General features: G+C 37.1%; 1 protein-coding gene across 3 annotated transcripts in view; it reads right to left on the reverse strand.

Annotated features, from left to right (window-relative positions):
* fam135b (family with sequence similarity 135 member B) overlaps positions 1-25,589 on the reverse strand; it is a 295,578-nt gene that overhangs the window by 248,003 nt on the left and 21,986 nt on the right. For 2 of the 3 annotated variants that reach the window (XM_061982341.2, XM_061982340.2), the window contains exons 1-2: positions 22,349-22,580; positions 18,027-18,106 (exon numbers count right to left, since the gene is read on the reverse strand). In XM_061982341.2, the coding sequence (XP_061838325.2) occupies positions 18,027-18,106; positions 22,349-22,548 (280 nt within the window). In that variant the 5' untranslated portion in view covers positions 22,549-22,580. Of the gene's footprint in view, positions 1-18,026; positions 18,107-22,348; positions 22,581-25,589 lie in introns of those variants that run through there. The other variant, XM_072915616.1, reaches the window with a different exon arrangement.

Raw genomic sequence — 25,589 nt, forward strand, 5'->3', positions numbered from 1 at the left:
GTAATATGTACAATATACACACTGCAAGTATATATATAATGTAGTAACAGACACCTTCATAACAATATGTAATATGTACAGCTGTCAAAGTTACCGCAATAATAACGCGTTAACTATAAATTTCAATAACGGCGCTGAATTTTTTTAACGGGCGATTTACGTGAAGACTTCTTTTGACCCTCCTGCCTTGCTGTAGCGGGGGAACTTAGCTGCGGTTCACTTGCCACAAGCGAGCAGAAATGGACAAAAGAAAGTCTAATATTGTGTAGATTCTTTAATAACATGTTCTCAATTACACATTTGATGAATTCAAACATTGTCATGCAGCAATATGAAGCCATATTCATGTTGAAAAATGACACCTATCTACAATTATCACAATTACATTTTGGTTAACTATGGACAATGCGATTAATCACGATTACATATTTGAATCATTTGACACTATGCTAGAAAAAAAGTTCCTCAGTGTTGGCTCTTAAAATAACAGCTTGCTTTTGTCCAATGAAGTATTGTTGGCATTTTGAGGCAGAATTGACTTCCTTCTTGCACTCCTGATAAACACTTCTGCACTTCACAGTCAAACCACACAGCAGTTGCTTCCGTCACATTTTTTTTTCTTAACCTTTATGAAACCTGGGACCTTTGTAGGTCTTCTTTGAAGACGAGGTCATGTAACAGAACTTTCATTTTAAAGGTTAGCGGGATGAAACATGGCCAAAGGAGTTGCAAAATAATTCATCTCAAAATTGTCACTCTCCGTTGTTTGCCAAGTTATTTTTAACACAAGCTATTGAGTACATTGGAGTTCCCCAGGACCCTTTTGTCCCCCACTGACTCCCTTTTAGAACGGCTATTTTTCATTATACTGTAAAGCTGCTATTTGTTCAGCTTCTCCATGAAAGCCAAATGAATCCAAGCATTACCCTTTACAATTCTGAGGCTTTGAGTGTGCCAACAACTTACATGTTATACAAACCAAGTTGGTAGTGACATACCAGTTGTGTGGACGTGGTTACTAAGATATTGTACAATTATTGCATAGTTTGGGTTTTTGCTATGAAAAATGTGATCTATAAAGGGGAACATTATCACAATTTCAGAAGGGTTAAAACCATTAAAAATCAGTTCCCAGTGGCTTATTATATTTTTCGAAGTTTTTTTCAAAATTTTACCCATCACGCAATATCCCTAAAAAAAGCTTCAAAGTGCCTGATTTTAACCACCCGTCCATTTTCCTGAAGCCAACACAAACAAACATGGCGGAAAGAACAGCAAGCTATAGCGACATTAGCTCGGATTCAGACTCGGATTTCAGCAGCTTAAGCGATTCAACAGATTTAAGGCTGAAACGACGCGTCGACATAGTCGACATCATCGGTTACGTAAATACGTCGACGCCGTTTTTGTGCGTTGGCGCGTCGCATATTTACGTCACACTACTTTACTGTCATGGCGGAGCGCAAAGCAGACGATGCGAGCGAGGGGAAAAAAGCACGCCAAAAGTCGTCAAAAGTGTGGGAGTATTTCAATAAACGGCCTAATAATGTTGTTGTATGCACACTGTGTCGAGCGGAAATGGCCTATCATAGCAGCACAACGGCTATGAAGGAACATTTGAAAAGAAAACCCCCGACAGCGTTCTTGCCATCACCATCAACAAGTCAATCGTCCGCGTGCGTATACGTTGTCATCATTACACAAAAACATGAATGTGTCATTTGTATCTGCGTTGTAAATTCATAAACTAAAGCACCGTTTCGCTCTGAGAGGCGCGTTTGGCGTGCCTGTTCAGTGTTTACAAAGACGCGCTCCTCTTTAACGCTGTGGAGAGGCGGCGGCGGCGAGCGAGCGGCGAGGCGGGGCGCGCCGGGAGCGACGCCGCAATCGTGCTCAGGTGCGCGATCCGCGCAGTTGGAAGAGAAAAGACTTTGTGTAAAATTAAAAGATTGTAAACCTGGCAAAGCCGTCTGGCGTTCAGTCTGTCGGTCCTGAAAGAACCCCACGGCACAAGACGTGTCACAAACGCTAACGTTAATTAGTTGTGCAAATACCTTTTACAACATTAACAGTTACATATACTATGTACAAACCAACAATTAACTTTCACTTTAATCATACTATCATTGTTGTGTTATTAAGCAAAATAAGCAATACTTTTACTTTTGTTGAAATGTTTACACTGTACACTTTTTTGTATTGGATGTTTAGCTTTATTTTTGCACATTTTAGCAAATAAGCAATACTTTTACTTTTGTTGAAATGTTTACACTTGTTACAGAATATTTCCGTTTTGCACTTTTTTGTATTGGATGTTTATCTTTATTTTTGCACATTTTAAAGCAAAATAAGCAATACTTTTACTTTTGAAATGCTTATACTATTCCAGAATATTAAGATTTGCACTGGATGTTTACTTTTATATTTGCACATTAAAAAGCAAATAAGCTACTTTTAATTTTGTTAAATGTTAAAAGTTTTAAATGTTTACATTGTTACAGAATATTTTGTCATGTTGTTGTCAATGTTGACTGAGTGGCCATACTTTTTTTTTGTAAATAAAAGCCATGCCTTTTGAAAAAAACTGGCCTACATTTATTTTTTCCTCTTCATTTTAAATTTAAAAAAAAATCGGTAAAAGGAAAAATAATCTATAGATTAATCGAAAAAATAATCTATAGATTAACCGATTAATCGAAAAAAATAATCTATAGATTAATCGATAGAAAAATAATCGTTAGCTGCAGCCCTAAACAGATTACGCATGTATTGAAATGGATGGTTGTAGTGTGGAGGCAGGTAGCGAAAACCAAATTGAAGAAGAAACTGAAGCTATTGAGCCATATCGGTTTGAACCGTATGCAAGCGAAACCGACGAAAACGACACGACAGCCAGCGACACGGGAGAAAGCGAGGACGAATTCGGCGATTGGTATGTGTTTGTTTGGCATTAAAGGAAACTAACAACTATGAACTAGGTTTACAGCATATGAAATACATTTGGCAACAACATGCACTTTGAGAGTGCAGACAGCCCAATTTTCATCAATTAATATATTCTGTAGACATACCCTCATCCGCGCTCTTTTCCTGAAAGCTGATCTGTCCAGTTTTGGAGTTGATGTCAGCAGGCCAGGGAAGCTAGGGTCGATAGGGGGTTTAGCTCGCTCGTCTGCGGGAACAAACTGCCGCCATTGCTTGCCGTGCTAGCGAGGTCCTTTGTCCCTGAATTGCTCACACACTCCGGCAGATTCAATGGGGGTCTGGCGGCAGATTTCTTTGACTTTATGGTTGGAAATGCATCTGCTTTGAGTGTCGCAGGATATCCACACATTCTTGCCATCTCTGTCGTAGCATAGCTTTCGTCGGTAAAGTGTGCGGAACAAACGTCCAATTTCTTGCCACTTTCGCATCTTTGGGCCACTGGTGCAACTTGAATCCGTCCCTGTTCGTGTTGTTACACCCTCCGACAACACACCGACGAGGCATGATGTCTCCAAGGTACGGAAAACAGTCGAAAAAACGGAAAATAACAGAGCTGATTTGACTCGGTGTTTGAGAAAATGGCGGATTGCTTCCCGATGTGACGTCACGTTCGAGAGCGAATATTAGAAAGGCGTTTAATTCGCCAAAATTCACCCATTTAGAGTTCGGAAATCGGTTAAAAAAATATATGGTCTTTTTTCTGCAACATCAAGGTATATATTGACGCTTACATAGGTCTGCTGATAATGTTCCCCTTTAAAAGAAAAATTTCATAAAGCCTTAAAAAAAACTACAAATGTTATATTGACGAATAGATCTTTAGTATTTAGCTGAGATTTTAGCGTTTCTAAGTAAAAAAATACAATAAAATATATGACTTTTTTGGCTGCCATTGAGGGACACGGTATCACTGCTTGTGTTTCATGCTTCAGTATCGTTGAACTCTAATGTTAGCATTTATTGTAAAAAGAGAAAACAGGCGTTCTCAAGCAGGAGAATGACAGAATCTGCATGTTTTAACAGCACATATAGTAAAAAGAAAGTATACCCTGCGGTCTTTTCACACACAAGCGTCCAGCTGCGAGGCCCCGAGAGGCTTCTCTAACTCCCTGCTGAGGTGCTGTGCCTGCCTGTCTAGTCGGCCCTTCTCCACGGGCTTCCTCCTGATATTGCAGCATCAAGCGGAACACCACGGCGGGGGTGAGCGCGTGACTGTTGGACGTGTGAAGGTGACTGCATAACCTTTGTGCAAGTGTGCTGACAAACCATCAGCGTTTGACTACTCTTAGATGTACGCTAGTAAAGCGCTGACACACTCACAAAAAAAGTGTTCAGCACTTTGTCATGTGTGGAAAATAGACTTTTAAACTAGATTTTCAGGGACGATACTGATACCGATTATTCGTATTAAGGAGGCCGATAATCAATACTGTAATTGGAGCGGATATCAATTTGCAGTAAAACATGAATAGTATATGTCAGTAAACAACTGAACAAGACTTGAAGTTGTTTTTTTGACATTATTTTTCAGGAAATGTGGGACAAGTAGCAGAACTAATGGGGTTCATTTACAACAGGGGATTTTACAAACACCTTTATTACACGTGTCTAAGTCAAGAGGCGCATCAACATTTCCATTTCAAAATATGGGAAATCTCCTGGGAAAATTGGTCAAAAATAGGGGATGTTTCTACATCACAATAACTCACCATCTTCTCAGTTGTATACAATTATAAAGCAGCGTGAAAACAAAACATTTCTCATGCAGGGCAAACAGGCTGATGAGCAGTGGTTATATCTACTTCACTAATTATTTTTATGTACTAAATAATGCTATCATATGTATCGTATCTGCTAATGTAGTTCTGCTGTAGTTGTAAGCTGATATTTCAAAATGCCAAATATTGGCTTCGATAATCAACACCTTTGTTTAACAACATCTTGAGGGTTTGAATGCTTTTCTTACAACTGAGGTCAAAAGTTTACCTGCACTCATAAATGTAATTTTCATTTTGCATTCTCAACAGTTCTATTTCCATGATAGAATGTTAATACAAAGTACAAATCAATGATTTTTAATAACAAGACGATTTTCTCAAAACAATAAACTTAAATCCTATAATAAATGGTAATAGTTCCAGAATGTCTTAACATTACAAGGGCAAGCCATGTTAGCAATCTTGATGATTTCACTTTGGCAGCATTTGTTAGATTTGATATGTTGGATTGGATCGACCAACATTTAAAACAATTGCAAAGTCCAAAGAACTCGGTTAAGATTAAGGCTGAAACGACGCGTCGACGTCATCGGTTACGTAAATGCGTCGACGCCGTTTTTGTGCGTCGACGCGTCGCATATTTACGTCACACTGCCGTCATGGCGGAGCGCAAAGCAGACGATGCGAGCCGTGCGAGCGAGGGGAAAAAAGCACGCCAAAAGTCGTCAAAAGTGTGGGAGTATTTCAATAAACGGCCTAATAATGTTGTAGCGGTGAACAGCTGTCTCGTCAGCTGAAGCGCGAGCTCGCAACCGTGGCTGCTTAGCAACCAGCCAAACCCCACCTAATAAAATTATATTTTATCTTAGAGCACATCCGCATCCCTATTCACCTCGGCAACCCCAGGAAATGTATATAATTCGGCATTATTTCGGCCAGTCGGCTTATATGATCAGAGCCGATCAGTTTACGTTCACGCGCAGGTATAACGCGGCGCGCTCCCGTCTCATCTGCTGGTGCGCGAGCCCAGTAATTAGACCGCTGTGTCAAATCAAGGAGTACAAAAGACGCCAGCGCAGAGTGGAGAAAGGTTTAGTTCATTACAGATAACCCAGAGTTGTGCCAAAAGTGTACCAAAACCAAAAGCTGAACGGACAGCCGGTAAGATTGCACTTTATTTCTCTTTGTGGGTGTGGCGCACCTGTTGCGCTGGTGAGATGGGGGGTGATGGGGAGTTGTGTGCATGTAGCGTGCTTAGTCTGGAGGCTAAATACACACGGTGTTTTGTGTAACTGTTGTTTAGTGTTGATATTCTTTGCTTAGTTTGATAAATGTTGTAGCAGTTTGCTTCATCAGGAGGGTGAAGTCGCTCAACTTAAAGTGTTGGATTAAACTGTGTTGGATCATTGGCTGCTGGTGAGGCCATAGAAAAAGGGGCATTTTTCTACCAGTACACAGCGTTTAAGATGGAGTGTTTCACTGCTAAATTAATAACATATTTATATTGAATATGGATTTTAAATATGTATCTAAATAGGTGGTTAATTGGTTAGGTATTTATGTATTTGCATATTGGGTTTTCTGCTGCATTTATCTGTTGTGTTTCTGGGTTTAAATGTATTTTATATGTATCTTGGTGCATTTATGTTGAGACAATTTATTTAAAATCTGTTTTAACTTAAAGGGAAAAGATGTGTCCATTTTCTTGCACTTGTTTAATGGTTAAGAGTTTGATAGCCTAATTAATAATTGTAAATTATGGGATTGATAATTGATTGATTTTTTACAGCATGTTAATCTTGTGGTGTTTTGTCCTTAAAGGTTTTTCACCTACTAAAGAAGCTAAAGGCTACTAAAGGCTACTAAAGGCTACTAAAGACAGCTAAAGAAACTAAAGTCTACTAAAGTCTACTAACACTGCTAAAGACTGCTAAAAAGACTAAAGAAGAAAAAAGAAGCTGTTTCTTCGTTGGAAAAACTGTTGCAAACTAAAGGAAAATAAAAGGAAAAAGTAACTACAGTCTGGTCTTTTGAGTGAAATCCAGAAGCCACATTCAGCATTGGTACATCCCTTCAAGTGTGGGATAAGCACAGCGAAAAAAGCAAAACACTTGACAGTTGTTGTATGCACACTGTGTCGAGCGGAAATGGCCTATCATAGCAGCACAACGAACATTTGAAAAGAAAACACCCGACAGCGTTCTTGCCATCACCATCAACTAGTCAATCGTCCGCGTGAGTATACGTTGTCATCATTACACAAAAACATGAATGTGTCATTTGTATCTGCGTTGTAAATTCATAAACTAAAACACTGTTTCGCTCTGAGAGGCGCGTTTGGCGTGCATGTTCAGTGTTTACAAAGACGCGCTCCTCTTTAACGCTAAGATTAATTAGTTGTGCAAATACCTTTTACAACATTAACAGTTACATATACTATGTACAAACCAACAATTAACTTTCACTTTAATCATACTATCATTGTTGTGTTATTAAGCAAAATAAGCAATACTTTTACTTTTGTTGAAATGTTTACACTGTTACAGATTATTTCGTTTTGCACTTTTTTGTATTGGATGTTTATCTTTATTTTTGCACATTTTAAAGCAAAATAAGCAATACTTTTACTTTTGAAATGCTTATACTATTGCAGAATATTAAGATTTGCACTGGATATTTACTTTTATATTTGCACATTAAAAAGCAAATAAGCTACTTTTAATTTTGTTAAATGTTAAAAGTTTTAAATGTTTACATTGTTACAGAATATTTTGTCATGTTGTTGTCAATGTTGACTGACTAGTGGCCATACTTTTTTTTTTGTAAATAAAAGCCATGCCTTTTGAAAAAACTGGCCTATTTTTATTTTTTCCTCTTCATTTTAAATTTAAAAAAAAATCGGTAAAAGGAAAAATAATCTATAGATTAATCGAAAAAATAATCTATAGATTAACCGATTAATCGAAAAAAAATAATCTATAGATTAATCGATAGAAAAATAATCGTTAGCTGCAGCCCTAGTTCCAGCCCCCTTTTCTTTGCGAGGATTATGAGTCATTCTTTATCTAAAGGGGAATATATGAACATCCTTGCAGTCGGCATCCTAATGACAGCAGAAATTGTACAGTAAGTGACGCTTTGTTATATTTGTTGGCTCTCATGAAGTCTGCAGTGAGTAGATATCAGCGTTGCAGTTGAAACAAAGCGAACGTCATGATGCGTTTTTATATTTAATGCGCCACATACACTTAAAATTATTAAAGTACATAAATATTAAATGTTATTATAAATGTGGCCATTAGTACATTACATATATATTTAAATCAGGTATATACAACTTTAATGGGAGTGTCTGTGTTACCCCGCCTTCGACAGGGACAAGCGGTAGAAAATGGATAGATGGATGGAAGTGTTTGGATGTTTTTAAGGGCTTCATAGGCAGAATAGAGCTTCTATTATGAGCGGACTGGTCACATTTATTTAACATTTAGAATGCAACAAAAAAGAAGCCATCCGTCTTGGTGTCTTTCACAAGATTGTGAACGATAGGCAACATTCCAAGAAAAGTGCAGATTGTGTGTCCTAAATGCTGTGAGCAAGAAGGCGATCACGCTGGAAGCTCTTCATTTAGCTCTTTGAAAATCATTCTATTAAAAGGATCATTTATATCTGCTCTAAAAAGAACAACATTATACAAACTGCAATGTTGCTAAGAGTAAGATTTCAATATACTAGTTTTTGATTAAATAAAAGAAAAACTTGTTTTGAATTATCTCTGTCAAAATTGCCCAAAAATTGTAAATCGAATTTTGTGGAGAAAAAAAACTGATTATTTTATTTTTATTTGAACCCTATTTCAGGGTGCACAAACTTTTTCCACTGAGGGCCACAGACGGACAAATTAAAGTATGTGGCGGCCATTTTGCTAGATTACACCATTATTTTATTCGACAAAATGTAATTTCTGCAGAACTTTTGTGTGAACGCTGAAGAGCCAAAGTAGAACTAAAATGCTCACAGTTAGCACTCAATATTGATGATATCAATGTTAGAGACCATTTGCATGCAATGTGCAATAAGTATTTATTCAAGCAGGAGTATTTAGTTCTTTGAAAATCATTCCATTAAAAGTATAATTTATATCTGCTCTAAAAAGAACAACATTACAAAAATTAGAATTTTGCTCAGAGTAAGATTTCAATATACAGTATTTTTCGGATTATAAGTCGCAGTTTTTTTCAAAGTTTGGCCGGGGGTGCGATTTATACTCTGGAGCGATTTATGTGTGAAATGATTAACACATTAGCGTAAAATATCAAATAATATTATTTATCTCATTCACGTAAGAGACGAGGCGCAAAATGATTATTAGCATTCAGACAGGTTAAAATGTTGCTAAAACCATCACTTTTCTATCAGTCACAGTGACTTTTCAAAACAAAAATATTACAGCAAAAATCATATGGGTTGATTGACATGTTTATTCTGTAAGCTAACTTCAATAGTTTGAAATTATTTTGACAGTTAATGCCAGTTATCCTGTCAACCTTTCACAAGACTTCAATTTGTTCATTGAAAGTATAAACAGTATAAACACTTTTTACAGTAAACAAATGGTAAAACAGTACTAAACAATTCCATTAAAAAAAAATTGGTGTCATTATTAACTTTCTGTCCAAGCTTGTATAATCTACTGCCTTGTTCAATTGTAAAAAATATTCTGTGCCTAAAATTCCCATTTCTATCACAATGATCATACTGTAAACATGGTAAGCTAACTTCATTAAAATTAATAGTCCTGTCAATAGCATGGAATTACAATTCAAATGTAGTTTTTTTGTAAGCCTTTCAAAAGAATTCAAAATATGAAAAATTAATGAAAATGAATTGAAGCCATCAGACACTTGAAAAGTGGCACATCACATCTCTAATGTAATCATTTGAACTTTTCAACAGAAATAGCACTGCAAAAATATTAAGGAAATACTTCTGTATTTTGGTAGTTATGCTGTCAACATTTAACAAGATTTCTTCAACTTGGACATGAAAGCATAAATAGTATAAACACTTTTAACAGTATAACAGTACTAAACAATTCCAATAGATAACATTGGTGTCATTACCTTTTTGTGGCTAAAATCCGAATTTAGCAACGGCATGAGACTTGTGTTTTTTTGTCCCAACGTGGTCTTTTACATCGCTAATTCCTCCGTGTCCGATCGAAAAATCTTGTCTGCACAAGGTGCAATTCGCGTAGTTTTCACCCTTTTTGGAACGGATAATTATTCCCGGATAGGCTTTTGAATATTCTTCACGGAATGACTGCAGTTTTCTTTTCGGTTTAAGACTCGTTTGCGATTTTTCTCCGGCTGATTCCATGATCGTTCGCTCGTTTGGAAACAATGGCAACTGGTGCCTCGTGCTTGGCAGCGGTGCTATAAATAGCCTCGCGCATGGCATTCGGAATGGCTCGATAGGAAGTTACGGGAAGCAGTGTCGATTGTCATTGTTGTTACGCGATTTCGTGAATAAAACTTAAAAAAATTTTTTTTTTTTTAATTAATGAAAAACCGTATTTTTTATCACTGCAACCGTAGCCCGGAATAGGTTGATGAAAACCGTACTAATTACGGGAAAACCGGAGTAGTTGGCAGGTATGCGAATGTCAGCAATCGTCACACACACGTCAACCAATAAACATTCGGCGGGGAGCGGGTCATGGCAGAAGTGCAGTGTGCGTCATGGCAGAAGTGCATTGTGGGTCATGGGATGCTACCTGCTACTACGTCCGTAGCTATAAAAATGGATCATTTCAACATTGGCGGTAACTTATAAAAACTGAGAAGGGCTGAACTAAAATGGCAGCAAAAAGGAAATCATATCCTGCAGATTACAAGCTGGACGTAGTGAAATATGCAGCAGAAAACGGCAAGAGGAAGCGGCGCATACCTTTGGAGTTGGCAGAGTTGTTTAGAAGCGACACCGACGTATAAGATTTCATGGGATTTAGCGATTAGGAGTGACAGATTGTATAGCATGTTCTATATGTTATAGTTATTTGAATGACTCTTACCATAATATGTTACGTTAACATACCAGTTGGTTATTTATGCCTCATATAACGTACACTTATTCAGCCTGTTGTTCACTATTCTTCATTTAGTTTAAATTGCCTTTCAAATGTCTATTCTTGGTGTTGGCTTTTATCAAATACATTTCCCCCAAAAATGCGACTTATACTCCAGTGCGACGTATATATGTTTTTTTCCTTCTTTATTATGCATTTTCGGCCGGTGCCATTTATACTCCGGGGCGATTTATAATCCGAAAAATACGGTATTAGAAAAACTAGTTTCGAATTATCTCCATCATTTGTATTCAATGTTGTCTTTAAAAAGTAAAGAAACATTTTTTTTTCCAAAAATGTAATTTAGTGAACAAATCTGAGATGTTATTGGCCAGGCCATGCAGATATGAATGTCACGGTCCGTGTAGAAGTTCATTTAAAAGTGCATGAGTGAAACTCAAATCTTGCTCTCCATTAGTTTTAAAAGCCCCCTGGTGAGTGGTTGTGAGCAGGCCCAAGCACTAATGAACGCCCTGGGAGTTTTACACAGCTCTTAAACACATGTTGAAAGTAATGAAGACTATCATGACAGCATACTGTACAACTTGCTGATATTAATAGTACGCATGCTTGCAACACGTGCACACATCAAAAGATTATTGCATCATGGGACGCTTCCGTCTGTACGTGTTTTTTGGGGGCATTATCACATCCTGCACTTTAAAACTTGCTGAAAAGCCCTTAAGCTTCAGTCACAGCCATTCTGTGGCAGAAATAATCTGCTTAGAGCCGCTGGTACTCTACATGTGTGTTCTCCCTGTGCTAGCCCATCAATAAAACCCACTAAACTCTCAGCGTACAATTGCTCTTCATGAAAGTATGACATTCTGCCTTGGAAATCATTACGTTATTGCGAGTCAATGGCCATCGTTAAATGCTCGACTGGAGAGTTTGCCACGATCCGTCACACACACCGAGCCATTCATCTGGGCCAAAGGAATAAAATGTCAAGCATGCACTTTGGTCGCAGTAAGGGATTATTTCCTGTTGCTGTGTATGCTAAATGTGTTTTTCTCCTCTCGCCGGCTGGCTATCAGGATGCCTCGTGCATGACCTTGTGGAAGGAGCTGCATAGCGGGGGAGGGGCTTATGATCTGAATATGGATATGAATGTTTGATGCAGATTTCCTTTTGGCACTTTCCCAAATGAAACGCAGTGACTGAATTTATAACCCCTTTACATTATGGCTGATGTGAGGCATATTTCAACCCTACTTCAGGGTGCCCAAACTTTTTTCCACTGAGGGCCACAGACGGACAAATTAAAGGATGTGGGGACCATTTTGCTAGATTACACCTTCAAAACCAGCAGAATATACAGATTGTTTTCCAAATAACTACAAAATGTAATTTCAGCAGAACTTTTGTGTGAATGCTGAAGAGCCAAAGTAGAACTAAAATGCTAACAGTTAGCACGCTGGCCAGATAGCGTCAAGTAACAAGAATTATGAGCAAAATGAGCTAAAAAATAGTTATCATGTTAAGAGTACTATGCTAACAATAGCATGCTTGCAGGGAGCATTAAGGACTTACCAAAATGTATGACACTGCAGTGTACACCTGCTATATTAGCTACATGCTTAAGTGCTAACTGTAACATGCTGTCATGTCTGTATTATCATGTTTTGTTTTAAGTCATGTTTTGTTTAATTTCTGTCTTTTCACTCCCTTGTCTGGTCACCATAGCAACCATTAGTTTTCACCTGTCACGTCACGCACCTGTTTCACGTTTTGAGTCACGCACCTGCTTTCACTAATCATGTCCATAGTATTTAAATTCATTCATTTTCTGTTGTTCGTCCTGACGACCTCAACACATTTATGCTCTGTTCATGCCTGATACTTCTTTTCATGTCAATTCCTCAAGCAACTACTTTTGTCCAAGCCAAGTAAGTTTTTGTTCCATATTTATAGTCTTTATGGTTTCATAGTTTGTTCTCCGCCATTGTGCGTGTTTTTTGTTTGTACTTTTTTGCTATAGTCTTTTGGTTTTATAGTTTATTCTCCGCCACTGTGCGCGCCTTTTGTTTGATCCTTTTTTTTGTATTTATAGTTAATAAATAAATCATGTACCTTAATTCCCGTCTCGCCCGTGCCAACTTTCCGTTGCATCCTGGAAAAGCACACACCCCGGACCAAGTCTTGACACATGCGTCAAGTACCAAAATATGACTGAGGTGTATACCTACAAAATTAGCCATAAAAAACTAGCATGCTAATAATAGAATGCTAACGATTGTGTCGCGGACCGTTCAAAAATAAGCTACAGGCTGCAAATGGACACGCCTACCTTAATCCCACGTATGTTTTGTTGAACATTTTAGTCTTCTAGCACAGTGTTCTTCAACCTCTGTGCCGCGGCACACTAGTGTGTCGTGAGATACAGTCTGGTGTGACGTGGGAGATTATCTAATTTTACCTATTTGGGTTAAAAATATTTTTTGCAAAGCAGTAATTATAGTCTGCAAATGATGTGTTGTTGTTGAGTGTCGGTGCTGTCTAGAGCTCGGCAGAGTAACCGTGTAATACTCTTCCATATCAGTAGGTGGCAGCCGGTAGCTAATTGCTTTGTAGGTGTCGGAAACAGCGGGAGGCAGCGTGCAGGTAAAAAGGTGTCTAATGCTTAAACTAAAAATAAACAAAAGGTGAGTGCCCCTACGAAAAGGCCATTGAAGCTTAGGGATGGCTATGCAGAACTAAACTGAAACTGAACTGGCTACAAAGTAAACAAAAACAGGATGCTGGACGACAGCAAAGACTTACTGTAGAGCAAAGACGGCGTCCACAAAGTACATCCGAACATGACATGACAATCATCAATGTCCCCACAAAGAAGGATAAAAACCACTGAAATATTCTGGATTGCTAAAACAAAGTAGATGCGGGAAATATCGCTCAAAGGAAGACATGAAACTGCTACTGGAAAATACCAAAAAAATAGGAGCGCAAGACAAGAACTAAAACACTAGACACAGGAAAACAGCAAAAAGTACAACATAAGTCAGGTGGTGACAGTACACCTACTTTGAGACAAGAGGTAATGTATATTGATGCATGCTTGGTTATGCTTTAAAGTCATATCCAACAATTGCGAAAACGACTTTTTACTGTCAACTGAGTTTCGTTTTTTAATGATTTCTGCTGGTGGTGTGCCTCCGCATTTTTTCAAAGCAAAAAAATGTGCCTTGGCTCAAAAAAGATTGAAAAACACTGCTTTAAGCAACAACAACATCCTAAACTACAAATATAGCAATTTAAGACTAACTTGTGCAACTAAATTGTTCTGAGGGTCATATTTTCAGAAAGTAAAGGACCATAGATGTAGGCTACCTCCACATTTTTACTTCAAAACATGGTCATAACAATGATAAATAAAGTCATAAATTAAACACCACGCAAAGATCCGCTATGCTACAATATCTCTGCTGTTAACAGCTTTAGTCAAAGATCCTTGAGATTAGTGGTTCTTAACTGGTGGATTGGGACCCAAAGTGGGTCACAGACTCCTCCCTCCCTGGTGTTGTAAACACATCAGGCCTGCATCTGAAGAATGCTCCAGTCTATCATGGTGGCGAGTAAATGACACTAGTCTTCATTTTTGGAGATGTGGTCACATTGTTGTGCATCCCAGACAGAACTGCCAGACTCAGGAACAGTTTTTTCCTTCAATTTATTTGTAATTATTAGGTATGTCAAAGTTAATGGTTTAAGCCGGGGGTCTGCAACCCGTGGCTCTCTGGAGCTTTTTCAAAAATGTATAAAAATGGTAAAGGGAGGTGGAAAACATATATTTTTTAAATGACACACACAAGTAATTTACTGCGAGTAATCACAATTGTGTGATTAATCTGAAAGAAATATGTAGTTTGATAGCACTCATTTATATATACAGCTAATTGCAAAAGTATACATACCCCTGAACTTCTCCATATTTTGTCACAATACAACCACAGAAATAAATATTCTATTGGAATCTTATGTGAAGGACCAAAACAGTAATATACACTTGAAAAAAACATACATGATTCAAAAAAATGTTTCCAAATAAAAAAAGGCAAAGTGTGGTGTGCAAAAGTGTTCAGTCCCCTTTCAGTGCAACCGATTGCCTGAAGATTACTAGTGATCAAATACTGTCCACCTGTGTGTAATCTCATCTCAGGAACAATACAGCTGTTCTGTGACACTGTGCCTCAGAGGTTGGTTAAGAAGTCATGAACTCCAAGGAACACACCAGACAGGTTAAAGTTGTGGATCAGTTTAAAGCAGGCTTAGGCTATAAAAAGATTTCCCATGCTTTGAACATTTCACAAAAGCACTGTTCAATGAATTCATCATCCGGAAACAGAAAGTGTATGGAACAACTGTAAAACTATCAAAAAAGGCCGTCCATTTAAAGTTACAAGGAGAGCACTGATCAGTGATGCAGCCAAAAGGCCCAAGGTGACTCTGGACCAACTGCAAAGATCCACAGCTCAGGTGGAGGAATCTGTCCACAGGACAACTATCAGTCGTGCACTGCACAATTGTGGTCTTTATGGAATAGTGACAAGAAGAGAGCCATTTTTCAAAGAAAACCAGAATAAGTTTGACATAAACCATGTTAAGGACACTTGGAAAAGGGTTCTTCATTCAGACCAGACCAAAACTGAACTTTTTAGCCTAAATGCAAAACGTTACATGACTGCCCTAACCCTAACCCACACACTGTTCCCATGGTGGCAGCATCATGATCTGGGGGTGCTACTCTTCAACAGGGACAGAGAAGGATGGATGGAGCCAAATACAGAACAATCCTGGTAGAAAACCTGTTGGAGTCTGCCAAAGATGTATGACTGTGGCAGAGCTTCACCTTCCAGCAGGACAACGACCCTCAACATAAAGCCAGGGCTACAATGCAATGGTTTAAAACAAAACATATTATTTTGTTATAATGGCCCAGTCCTATACATCCAATCAAAAAGATCTGAAAACGGCCTTTCACAAACGCTCCCTATCTAATCTGACTGAGTTGAGCTGTTTAGCAAAGAAGAACGGGCAAACATTTCAGTCACTAGTTGTGTAAAGCTGCTAGAGACAATAAAGTATTGACTCAAGTTGGCTGAATACTTTTGCACCAGAAATCATGTATCATTTTCTTTTTACTTCACAGTTGTATATAAGGCTGAAACGACGCGTCGACATAGTCGACGTCATCGGTTACGTAAATACGTCGACGCCGTTTTTGTGCGTCGGCGCGTCGCATATTTACGTCACACTACTGTCATGGCGGAGCGCAAAGCAGACGATGCGAGCGAGGGGAAAAAAGCACGCCAAAAGTCGTCAAAAGTGTGGGAGTATTTCACCAAACGGCCTAATAATGTTGTTGTATGCACACTGTGTCGAGCGGAAATGGCCTATCATAGCAGCACAACGGCTATGAACGAACATTTGAAAAGAAAACCCCCGACAGCGTTCTTGCCATCGCCATCAACAAGTCATTCGTCCGCGTGCGTATACGTTGTCATTATTACACAAAAACATGAATGTGTCATTTGTATCTGCGTTGTAAATTCATAAACTAAAGCACCGTTTGCTCTGAGAGGCGCGTTTGGCGTGCCTGTTCAGTGTTTACAAAGACGCGCTCCTCTTTAACGCTGTGGAGAGGCGGCGGGGGCGAGCGAGCGGCGAGGCGGGGCGCGCCGGGAGCGACGCCGCAAGAGACAGGGGACGACGAGCGAGCGAGGAAGAGGAGCTGAAAAGCGAGGAAAGAAAGAGAAAAGAGTTGGAAGAGAAAAGACTTTGTGTAAAATTAAAAGATTGTAAACCTGGCAAAGCCGTCCGGCGTTCAGTCTGTCGGTCCTGAAAGAACCCCACGGCACAAGACGTGTCACAAACGCTAACGTTAATTAGTTGTGCAAATACCTTTTACAACATTAACAGTTACATATACTATGTACAAACCAACAATTAACTTTCACTTTAATCATACTATCATTGTTGTGTTATTAAGCAAAATAAGCAATACTTTTACTTTTGTTGAAATGTTTACACTGTACACTTTTTTGTATTGGATGTTTAGCTTTATTTTTGCACATTTTAGCAAATAAGCAATACTTTTACTTTTGTTGAAATGTTTACACTTGTTACAGGATATTTCCGTTTTGCACTTTTTTGTATTGGATGTTTATCTTTATTTTTGCACATTTTAAAGCAAAATAAGCAATACTTTTACTTTTTAAATGCTTATACTATTCCAGAATATTAAGATTTGCACTGGATGTTTACTTTTATATTTGCACATTAAAAAGCAAATAAGCTACTTTTAATTTTGTTAAATGTTAAAAGTTTTAAATGTTTACATTGTTACAGAATATTTTGTCATGTTGTTGTCAATGTTGACTGAGTGGCCATACTTTTTTTTTTGTAAATAAAAGCCATGCCTTTTGAAAAAACTGGCCTACATTTATTTTTTCCTCTTCATTTTAAATAAAAAAAATAATCGGTAAAAGGAAAAATAATCTATAGATTAATCGAAAAAAATAATCTATAGATTAACCGATTAATCGAAAAAAATAATCTATAGATTAATCGATAGAAAAATAATCGTTAGCTGCAGCCCTAGTTGTATACCACTTGGTGTTGGTCTTTCACATAACATTCAAATAAAATACATTTATGTTTGTGATGTGACAAAATGAATACAAAAGTTGAAGGGCTATAAATACTATAGTATGATAATAAGTGCCTCATCATTCATGAACATGGACAAATCTTCTTAGACAACAGCATGTTTACATAATCGCCCTAATATTTGAACTAAACTGGTGGGCCAGGCTGGATAGGGTTGCCAGTTTGAATAGTCCTGCCATAACCAAACAAGGTCGGGAAATAACTTGTCATCTCTCTAATGAGGAACCCCTACCAATTAAACATGTACTCACTTGGCCTGTGTCCACACACACGCGCGCGCACACACACACACACACACACACACACACACACACACACACACACACACACACACACACACACACACACACACACACACACACGCACACGCACACACACACACACACACACGGCCAGCCACGGGTAGCTAAAAATAACTTATTCCTGTGAATCATGTTGTCAGTGAATTGACTTCCTGGGTTGCTGGAGAATGAGACTATCAAGCAGTAAAGCAGATTGCCATGAATATATAAACCATCAGCTCTCACCTGCATTATCTTGAGTGGTCACTATCACCCTGTGGGGAACCCGGGGGGAGACCTTTAATCCTGATCGTACCTGGTAGAACCTGAAGAAGAGGAACATTTAGGCTAGTGCACATACATACTTGTGATGACATGTGTGGCGCCCCCTATTGGTTGCTTTGATAGACACGCTAGCATACATGTAATAGTGAGGATATTTCTATTAGACCTATGGACAATTAGGAAGATGACCGCCATGTTTTCCAACCAATCTAGCTCAGATTTGACACACATGTTCCTGTCAGTCCCTTGAAGGCGTGTACCACATTGTGTGATGATTGAGTTGAGAAACAACAGTATGGGTGCATGTTTCCACAAACCTTCCCCCTTTAGTGTGCAGTGTTTCAGAAGTGCAAGTCATGATTCTACACAGATGTCTTTTCAGAGCGTTATAAGGATCATAGCCCACCTTTGTCCGGCTTTTAGCACATAATGACTAGGGATGATCAGCCCCCGATACGTATAAAATAATTTTTGTGAAAAAATACGTCATGACCATTGCCGATTAATGCCGATCACAAACACAGATCACTATTTATTTTTAGTTCCCCGGCTGACAATACAGCAGCTCCTCCATACAGTGTGTCGCCGCTTCCCCAGGTTAATAATAATCACACCTTTTTATAGACTGCATTTGTTAGTACGAGGCTAAACATGTTACACACCGAGAGCGAGCCAGGAGCAGGCATTGCTAAGCTAATTAAAAATTATTTTCAAGGTAAAAGTTGATTTTCAAGGAAATAAATGATTTTCAAGGTAAACGTTGATTTTCAAGACAAAAAATGATTTTCAAGGTAAAAGTTGATTTTCAAGAAAAAAAATTATTTTCAAGGTAAAAGTTGATTTTGAAGACAAAAAATGATTTTCAAGGTAAAAGTGGATTTTCAAGGAAAAAAAAAAATTTTATGACAAAAAATTATTTTCAAGGTAAAAGTTGATTTTCAAAATAAAAGTTGATTTTCAAGGCAAAAAAATGATTTTCAAGGTAAAAAAAATTTTTATGACAAAAAATTATTTTCAAGGTAAAAGTTGATTTTCAAAATAAAAGTTGATTTTCAAGACAAAAAATTATTTTCAAGGCAAAAGTTGATTTTCATGACAAAAAATTATTTTTAAGGTAAAAGTTGATTTTCAAAGTAAAATTTGAATTTCAAGACAAAAAATGATTTTCATGACAAAAAAAGATTTTCAAGGTAAAAGTTGATTTTCAAGACAAAAAATGATTTTTAAGGAAAAAAATTATTTTCAAGACAAAAAATGATTTCCAAGGTAAAAGTTGATTTTCAAGACAAAAAAAGATTTTCAAGACAAAAAATGATTTCCAAGGTAAAAGTTGATTTTCATGACAAAAAATTATTTTTAAGGTAAAAGTTGATTTTCAAAGTAAAAGTTGATTTTCAAGACAAAAAGTTATTTTCATGACAAAAAATGATTTTCAAGGTAAAAGTTGATTTTCATGACAAAAAATGATTTTCTAAGTAAAAGTTGATTTTCAAGACAAAAAACGATTTTCAAGGTAAAAGTTGTATTTTAAGACAAAAAATGATTTTCAAGGTAAAAGTTGATTTTCATGACAAAAAATGATTTTCAAGACAAAAATTATTTTCAAGACAAAAAATGATTTTCATGACACAAAATGATTTTCAAGACAAAACATGATTTTCAAGGTAAAAGTTGATTTTCATGACAAAAAATGATTTTCAAGGTAAAAGTTGATCTTCATGACAAAAAAGATTTTCACGGTAAAAATTGATTTTCAAGGTAAAAGTTGATTTTCAAGACAAAAAACGATTTTCAAGGTAAAAGTTGATTTTCATGACAAAAAAGATTTTCAAGGTAAAAGTTGATTTTCAAGACAAAAAACGATTTTCAAGGTAAAAGTTAATTTTCATGACAAAAAATGATTTTCTAAGTAAAAGTTGATTTTCAAGACAAAAAAACGATTTTCAAGGTAAAAGTTGTATTTTAAGACAAAAAATGATTTTCAAGGTAAAAGTTGATTTTCATGACAAAAAATGATTTTCAAGGTAAAAGTTGATTTTCATGACACAAAATGATTTTCAAGACAAAAAATGATTTTCAAGGTGAAAGTTGATTTTCATGATACAAAATGATTTTCAAGACAAAAAATTATTTTCAAGGTAATAGTTGATTTTCATGACAAAAAAGATTTACAAGGTAAAAGTTGATTTTCAAGACAAAAAACGATTTTCAAGGTAAAAGTTCATTTTCATGACAAAAAATTATTTTCAAAGTAAAAGTAGATTTTCATGACAAAAAAATATTTTCAAGGTAAAAGTTGATTTTTAAGACAAAAAATTAATTTTCAAGGTAAAAGTTGATTTTCAAAGTAAAAGTTGATTTTCAAGACAAAAAATTATTTTCAAGGTTAAAGTTGCTTTTCAAGGTAAAAGTTGATTTTCAAGGTAAAAGTAGATTTTCAAGACAAAAAATGATTTTCAAGGTAAAAGTTGATTTTCAAAGTAAAAGTTGATTTTCAAGGAAAATAATTATTTTCAAGGAAAAAGTTGATTTTCAAGACAAAAAAAAGATTTTTGAGGTAAAAGTTAATTTTCATGACAAAAAATGATTTTCTAAGTAAAAGTTGATTTTCAAGACAAAAAACGATTTTCAAGGTAAAAGTTGTATTTTAAGACAAAAAATGATTTTCAAGGTAAAAGTTGATTTTCATGACAAAAAATGATTTTCAAGGTAAAAGTTGATTTTCATGACACAAAATGATTTTCAAGACAAAAAATGATTTTCAAGGTGAAAGTTGATTTTCATGATACAAAATGATTTTCAAGACAAAAAAATATTTTCAATGTAATAGTTGATTTTCATGACAAAAAAATGATTTTCAAGGTAAAAGTTGATTTTCAAGACAAAAAAACGATTTTCAAGGTAAAAGTTCATTTTCATGACAAAAAATTATTTTCAAAGTAAAAGTAGATTTTCATGACAAAAAAATATTTTCAAGGTAAAAGTTGATTTTTAAGACAAAAAATTAATTTTCAAGGTAAAAGTTGATTTTCAAAGTAAAAGTTGATTTTCAAGACAAAAAATGATTTTCAAAGTAAAAGTTGATTTTCAAGGAAAATAATTATTTTCAAGGTAAAAGTTGATTTTCAAGACAAAAAAAGATTTTTGAGGTAAAAGTTAATTTTCATGACAAAAAATGATTTTCTAAGTAAAAGTTGATTTTCTAAGTAAAAGTTGATTTTCAAGACAAAAAATGATTTTCAAGGTAAAAGTTGTATTTTAAGACAAAAAATGATTTTCAAGGTAAAAGTTGATTTTCATGACAAAAAATTATTTTCAAGGTAAAAGTTGATTTTCATGACAAAAAAAGATTTTCAAGGTAAAAGTTGATTTTCAAGACAAAAAAAGATTTTCAAGGTAAAAGTTGATTTTCAAGACAAAAAACGATTTTCAAGGTAAAAGTTGATTTTTATGACAAAAAATGATTTTCAAGGTAAAAGTTGATTTTTAAGACAAAAAATTATTTTCAAGGTAAAAGTTGATTTTTAAGACAAAAAATGATTTTCAAGGTAAAAGTTGATTTTCAAAGTAAAAGTTGATTTTCAAGACAAAAAATGATTTTCAAGGTTAAAGTTGATTTTCAAGGTAAAAGTTGATTTTCAAGACAAAAAATGATTTTCAAGGTAAAAGTTGATTTTCAAGGTAAAGTTGATTTTCAAGACAAAAAATGATTTTCAAGGTAAAAGTTGATTTTCATGTTCCACGTGTACTTTATTCAAAGTTCAACAGATGGTGTGGTTTCCCATGGCCTTGAAAGCATCTTAGTTGCGTGCTAATGTTCGTCTTTCTTTACGTGTGTTCTGCATGCTGATTGGCTGGGAAAAGGAAAATGACGGGTCTGTCTTATTTATTTGGTTTGCCGTCTAGTACGGCCTACAGTAGTCGGACTGTGAGGACTTCCATTAAAGGCGAATAACCCTGTGATAACGGCTGGAGTCACGTCATTACAATATTTCATGAAGTGATCCTTTGGTGTACCACCAGCGAGAATCACAGCAGTAGATTTAATCAGCACATTTCAGCTGCTGGCTACGGCTATCATGCAAATGTAACCTATATCATATCACTCCCACAAAATGTCATACATAATACAACATGCACTGAGTGGAAGGTGTTGGTATTTTAATTGCCTCCTGTATTTCATTCCCTGTGTATGACCTGCAGGTCCGATCAATTAGTTGGGTGTGTAATGAGTATTGTAAAGAGAATCATCACGATACATTTCATCTTTGATATTTTCTTACCCTCTTTGGAAAAGATCCACATTGTGAAACTTGTGCAACTCTACGGAAAACTCCAGTGTGCCCTGTACTTCAGACATGATGTGGTCCGACTCATCACCTGCAGGAAGACAACACATTTTGCAGTTGACAGGATTTGGCACACGTTGATATTTCAGAGACCATATGCTGAGACACAAACACACAGTGTGTTTGTCTTCCATTGAACCAACAATGTCTAAATCCCTTTGGACAAAACACAGACGTGAATTGACATTTTCTAGCCAGCAGAGTATGAAGGAAGGCCTTGAGAGATGAAATGACTACAAGTGAAAGTGAGGTATCAATGAAAGCACTGAAACACCATGCACTCAATGTATAGTACGTGCACTTTCAAACAGACAACGTGCCAGCAATGTGAAATTGTGTTTGTTAAATACTTCTCATGGTTGTAATAATAAGCAATGTTGGCCATTATCCAAAACCCAATCAAAATCCCTAAAAAAAATACACTAAAAAATGATGGCCTATTATGCAGCATTGCTTGTTTAAGGATGCACTAAGAGTAATGTGTCCCTGCAGCCATGTTTTCATTGCACATCTTAAAATAAAAATATGAGCTCCGCCAGACATCCTTCAGTCAGATGTAATTTGGATCTTTTTTTTTCTTCAGCATATCGACCAAACGAGCACCATGTTGCTGGTAAAATGTGAACCTGTTATTAGACTTGTAGCGGGTGACATTGTTGTATGTGACATCTATTACATTGCACAGGTCCAGAGTTTAAAAAGTGGCAAAAGTGCACAAGAGCGCTTTTTGGAGGCACACACTGTCAGATACAGACCTGGAATAGCACAGCTCATTAGCATGAAAGCAACAGTCACTGCAGGACTTTTCACTTTTAAACCGTCTAAATTACGATTGCACCAATTCACGTTTATTCACGGCCTTGCAACGTTGTCCAATGCCCAACAATTTCTTGAACATTTCTATCAATCAAATTTGCACGCCAACTGTTTAATGAAAACTTATGTTTGTTTCTTGTGTTGACCAAGCAGGACCAACAATGTGTAACAATATATCAACTATGATCGTGTCCTTATTGTGGGTGATTTTAATATTCACACCTGCTGTCCAGACGAGCCGCTTTCCAGGAGCTTCCTGAATATTATCGACTCATTTAACTTTGTACAGTCTGTGTGTGGTTCTACACATGAACGCGGGCATACACTCGATTTAGTGCTCTCGTATGGTTTGTGTGTTTTTAATTTGGACATTTGCGACGCTGTGTTCTCTGATCATAAGCCGATCTTGTTTGATATTCCCACGCAGTGTCCAGTTAAATTGTGCGCTCTCGCATGTTTAATTATTCGTCTCCTGCTCTGTTCTCCTCAATTTTTTCGACTCTTTGTGATGATAATTCTGCAGCCTCTGTACGTCTGAATACTGAAGAGTTGGTTTCTGGGTTCAACTCTATTTGTTTACAAACACTGGACACGATCGCTCCTCTCAAGTGCCGCCGCTCTAAAGCTACGCCTCAGCCCTGGTTGAATGACGTCACTCGGGCTGCCAGGCGCGTATGTAGAAGAGCAGAGAGAAAATGGAAAAAAGACAGGCTGCATGTGTCCTTTGCCATTTTTAAAGAAAGCCTGTTTTCCTTTCAGATGACTGTAAAAGCAGAAATTAATATATATATATCTCAGATTATATCTTCTAACTGTAACAACCCCAGAGTTCTGTTTAAAACTATTAACACTGTCATTGATGCTCCCAAATCTGTTGGTTTTGATGCTTCTTTTGAATTCTGTGAAAATTGTCTCCATTTTTTCACTGACAAAATTGTGTCAACTAGAGCCAGTCTATCTCAGCCTTCATATGACCCTTCTGTTCCTCTGCATTTCTCTTCTGTTTTCCATCAGTTTGAGCCGGTGTCCTTTTCTTTTTTAAGTAACACAGTTCGTCATATGAAGCCCTCTGGTTCTCCTGCAGATGCCCTCCCACCTCGCCTGTTTAAGGAGGTACTTGCTACTATTGGATCAAGTGTCCTTAACATTATCAATAGCAGCCTCTCTTCTGGAATAGTTCCAGTAGAGTTTAAACATGCAGTGGTACCACCTCTACTTAAAAAACCAAGCCTCGACCCCTCTCTCCTCTCTAACTTCAGACCTATCTCTAATCTTCCATACATTTCCAAAATATTAGAGAAGGTTGTCTACAGTCAGTTGTTGCCCTTCTTAGAGGATAATGGTATCACTGAGCTGTTCCAGTCCGGTTTTAAAGCCCTCCACAGCACAGAGTCAGCGCTTCTAAAAGTTTTTAACGATATCCTCCTGTCAAATGATTCTGGTAAATATGTTGTCCTGGTGCTTTTAGATCTGTCTGCTGCGTTCCACGCCACCTTAATCACTCGTCTTGAGAACTGTGTGGGCATTAAGGGCGCCGCCCTCAACTGGTTCCGGTCGTACCTAACCGACAGAAGTTTTTGTGTAAAAGTAGACAGTTTTATGTCGTCCACAGCTCCTTTACCACATGGGGTCCCCCAGGGCTCAATCCTTGCCCCAATTTTATTTGCGCTTTACCTTCTCCCCCTTGGTTCTATTTTTAGGAAGTACAGTATTGCATTTCATTTTTACGCCGATGATTGCCAGATTTATTTTCCCATGGCACAAAATAACACGGTTCAACGTCTTATTGACTGCCTGCACGACATCAAAGTCTGGCTTTCAGCTAACTTCCTGAGCCTAAATGAAGATAAAACAGAAGTTATGTTGTTCGGTCCAAGTCGCTCTCCCTCCCCCAACCTTGACCTCGGCACTCTGACCCCGTATCTCAGCGACTGTGTCACAAACCTGGGGGTAAAGTTCCACTCAGATTTTAAATTCGAAAAACAAATCAGCAGCGTCATACAAAAAAGCTTTTATCAATTACGCCAAATAGAGAAAGTGAAACCGCTTCTATCAGGACATGATCTTGAGAAATTAATCCACGCTTTTATCTCGACTCGTCTTGACTACTGCAATGCCCTGTATGTAGGCATTAGCCAGGCCTGCAGCTCGTGCAGAACTCTGCTGCTCGTCTGCTAACACAGACCCGCAGACGTGAGCACATCACCCCTATTTTAGCGTCCCTTCACTGGCTCCCTGTGCGTTACCGAATCAATTTTAAACTCCTTTTATTTGTTTTTAAATGTCTAAACAACCTCGCGCCAACCTATCTCTCCGACCTCCTTCAGCCTTACTGCCCCACCCGATCCTTAAAATCAGC

This window comes from Nerophis lumbriciformis, linkage group LG21 (assembly GCF_033978685.3).
Source record: "Nerophis lumbriciformis linkage group LG21, RoL_Nlum_v2.1, whole genome shotgun sequence".
Taxonomy (NCBI): domain Eukaryota; kingdom Metazoa; phylum Chordata; class Actinopteri; order Syngnathiformes; family Syngnathidae; genus Nerophis; species Nerophis lumbriciformis.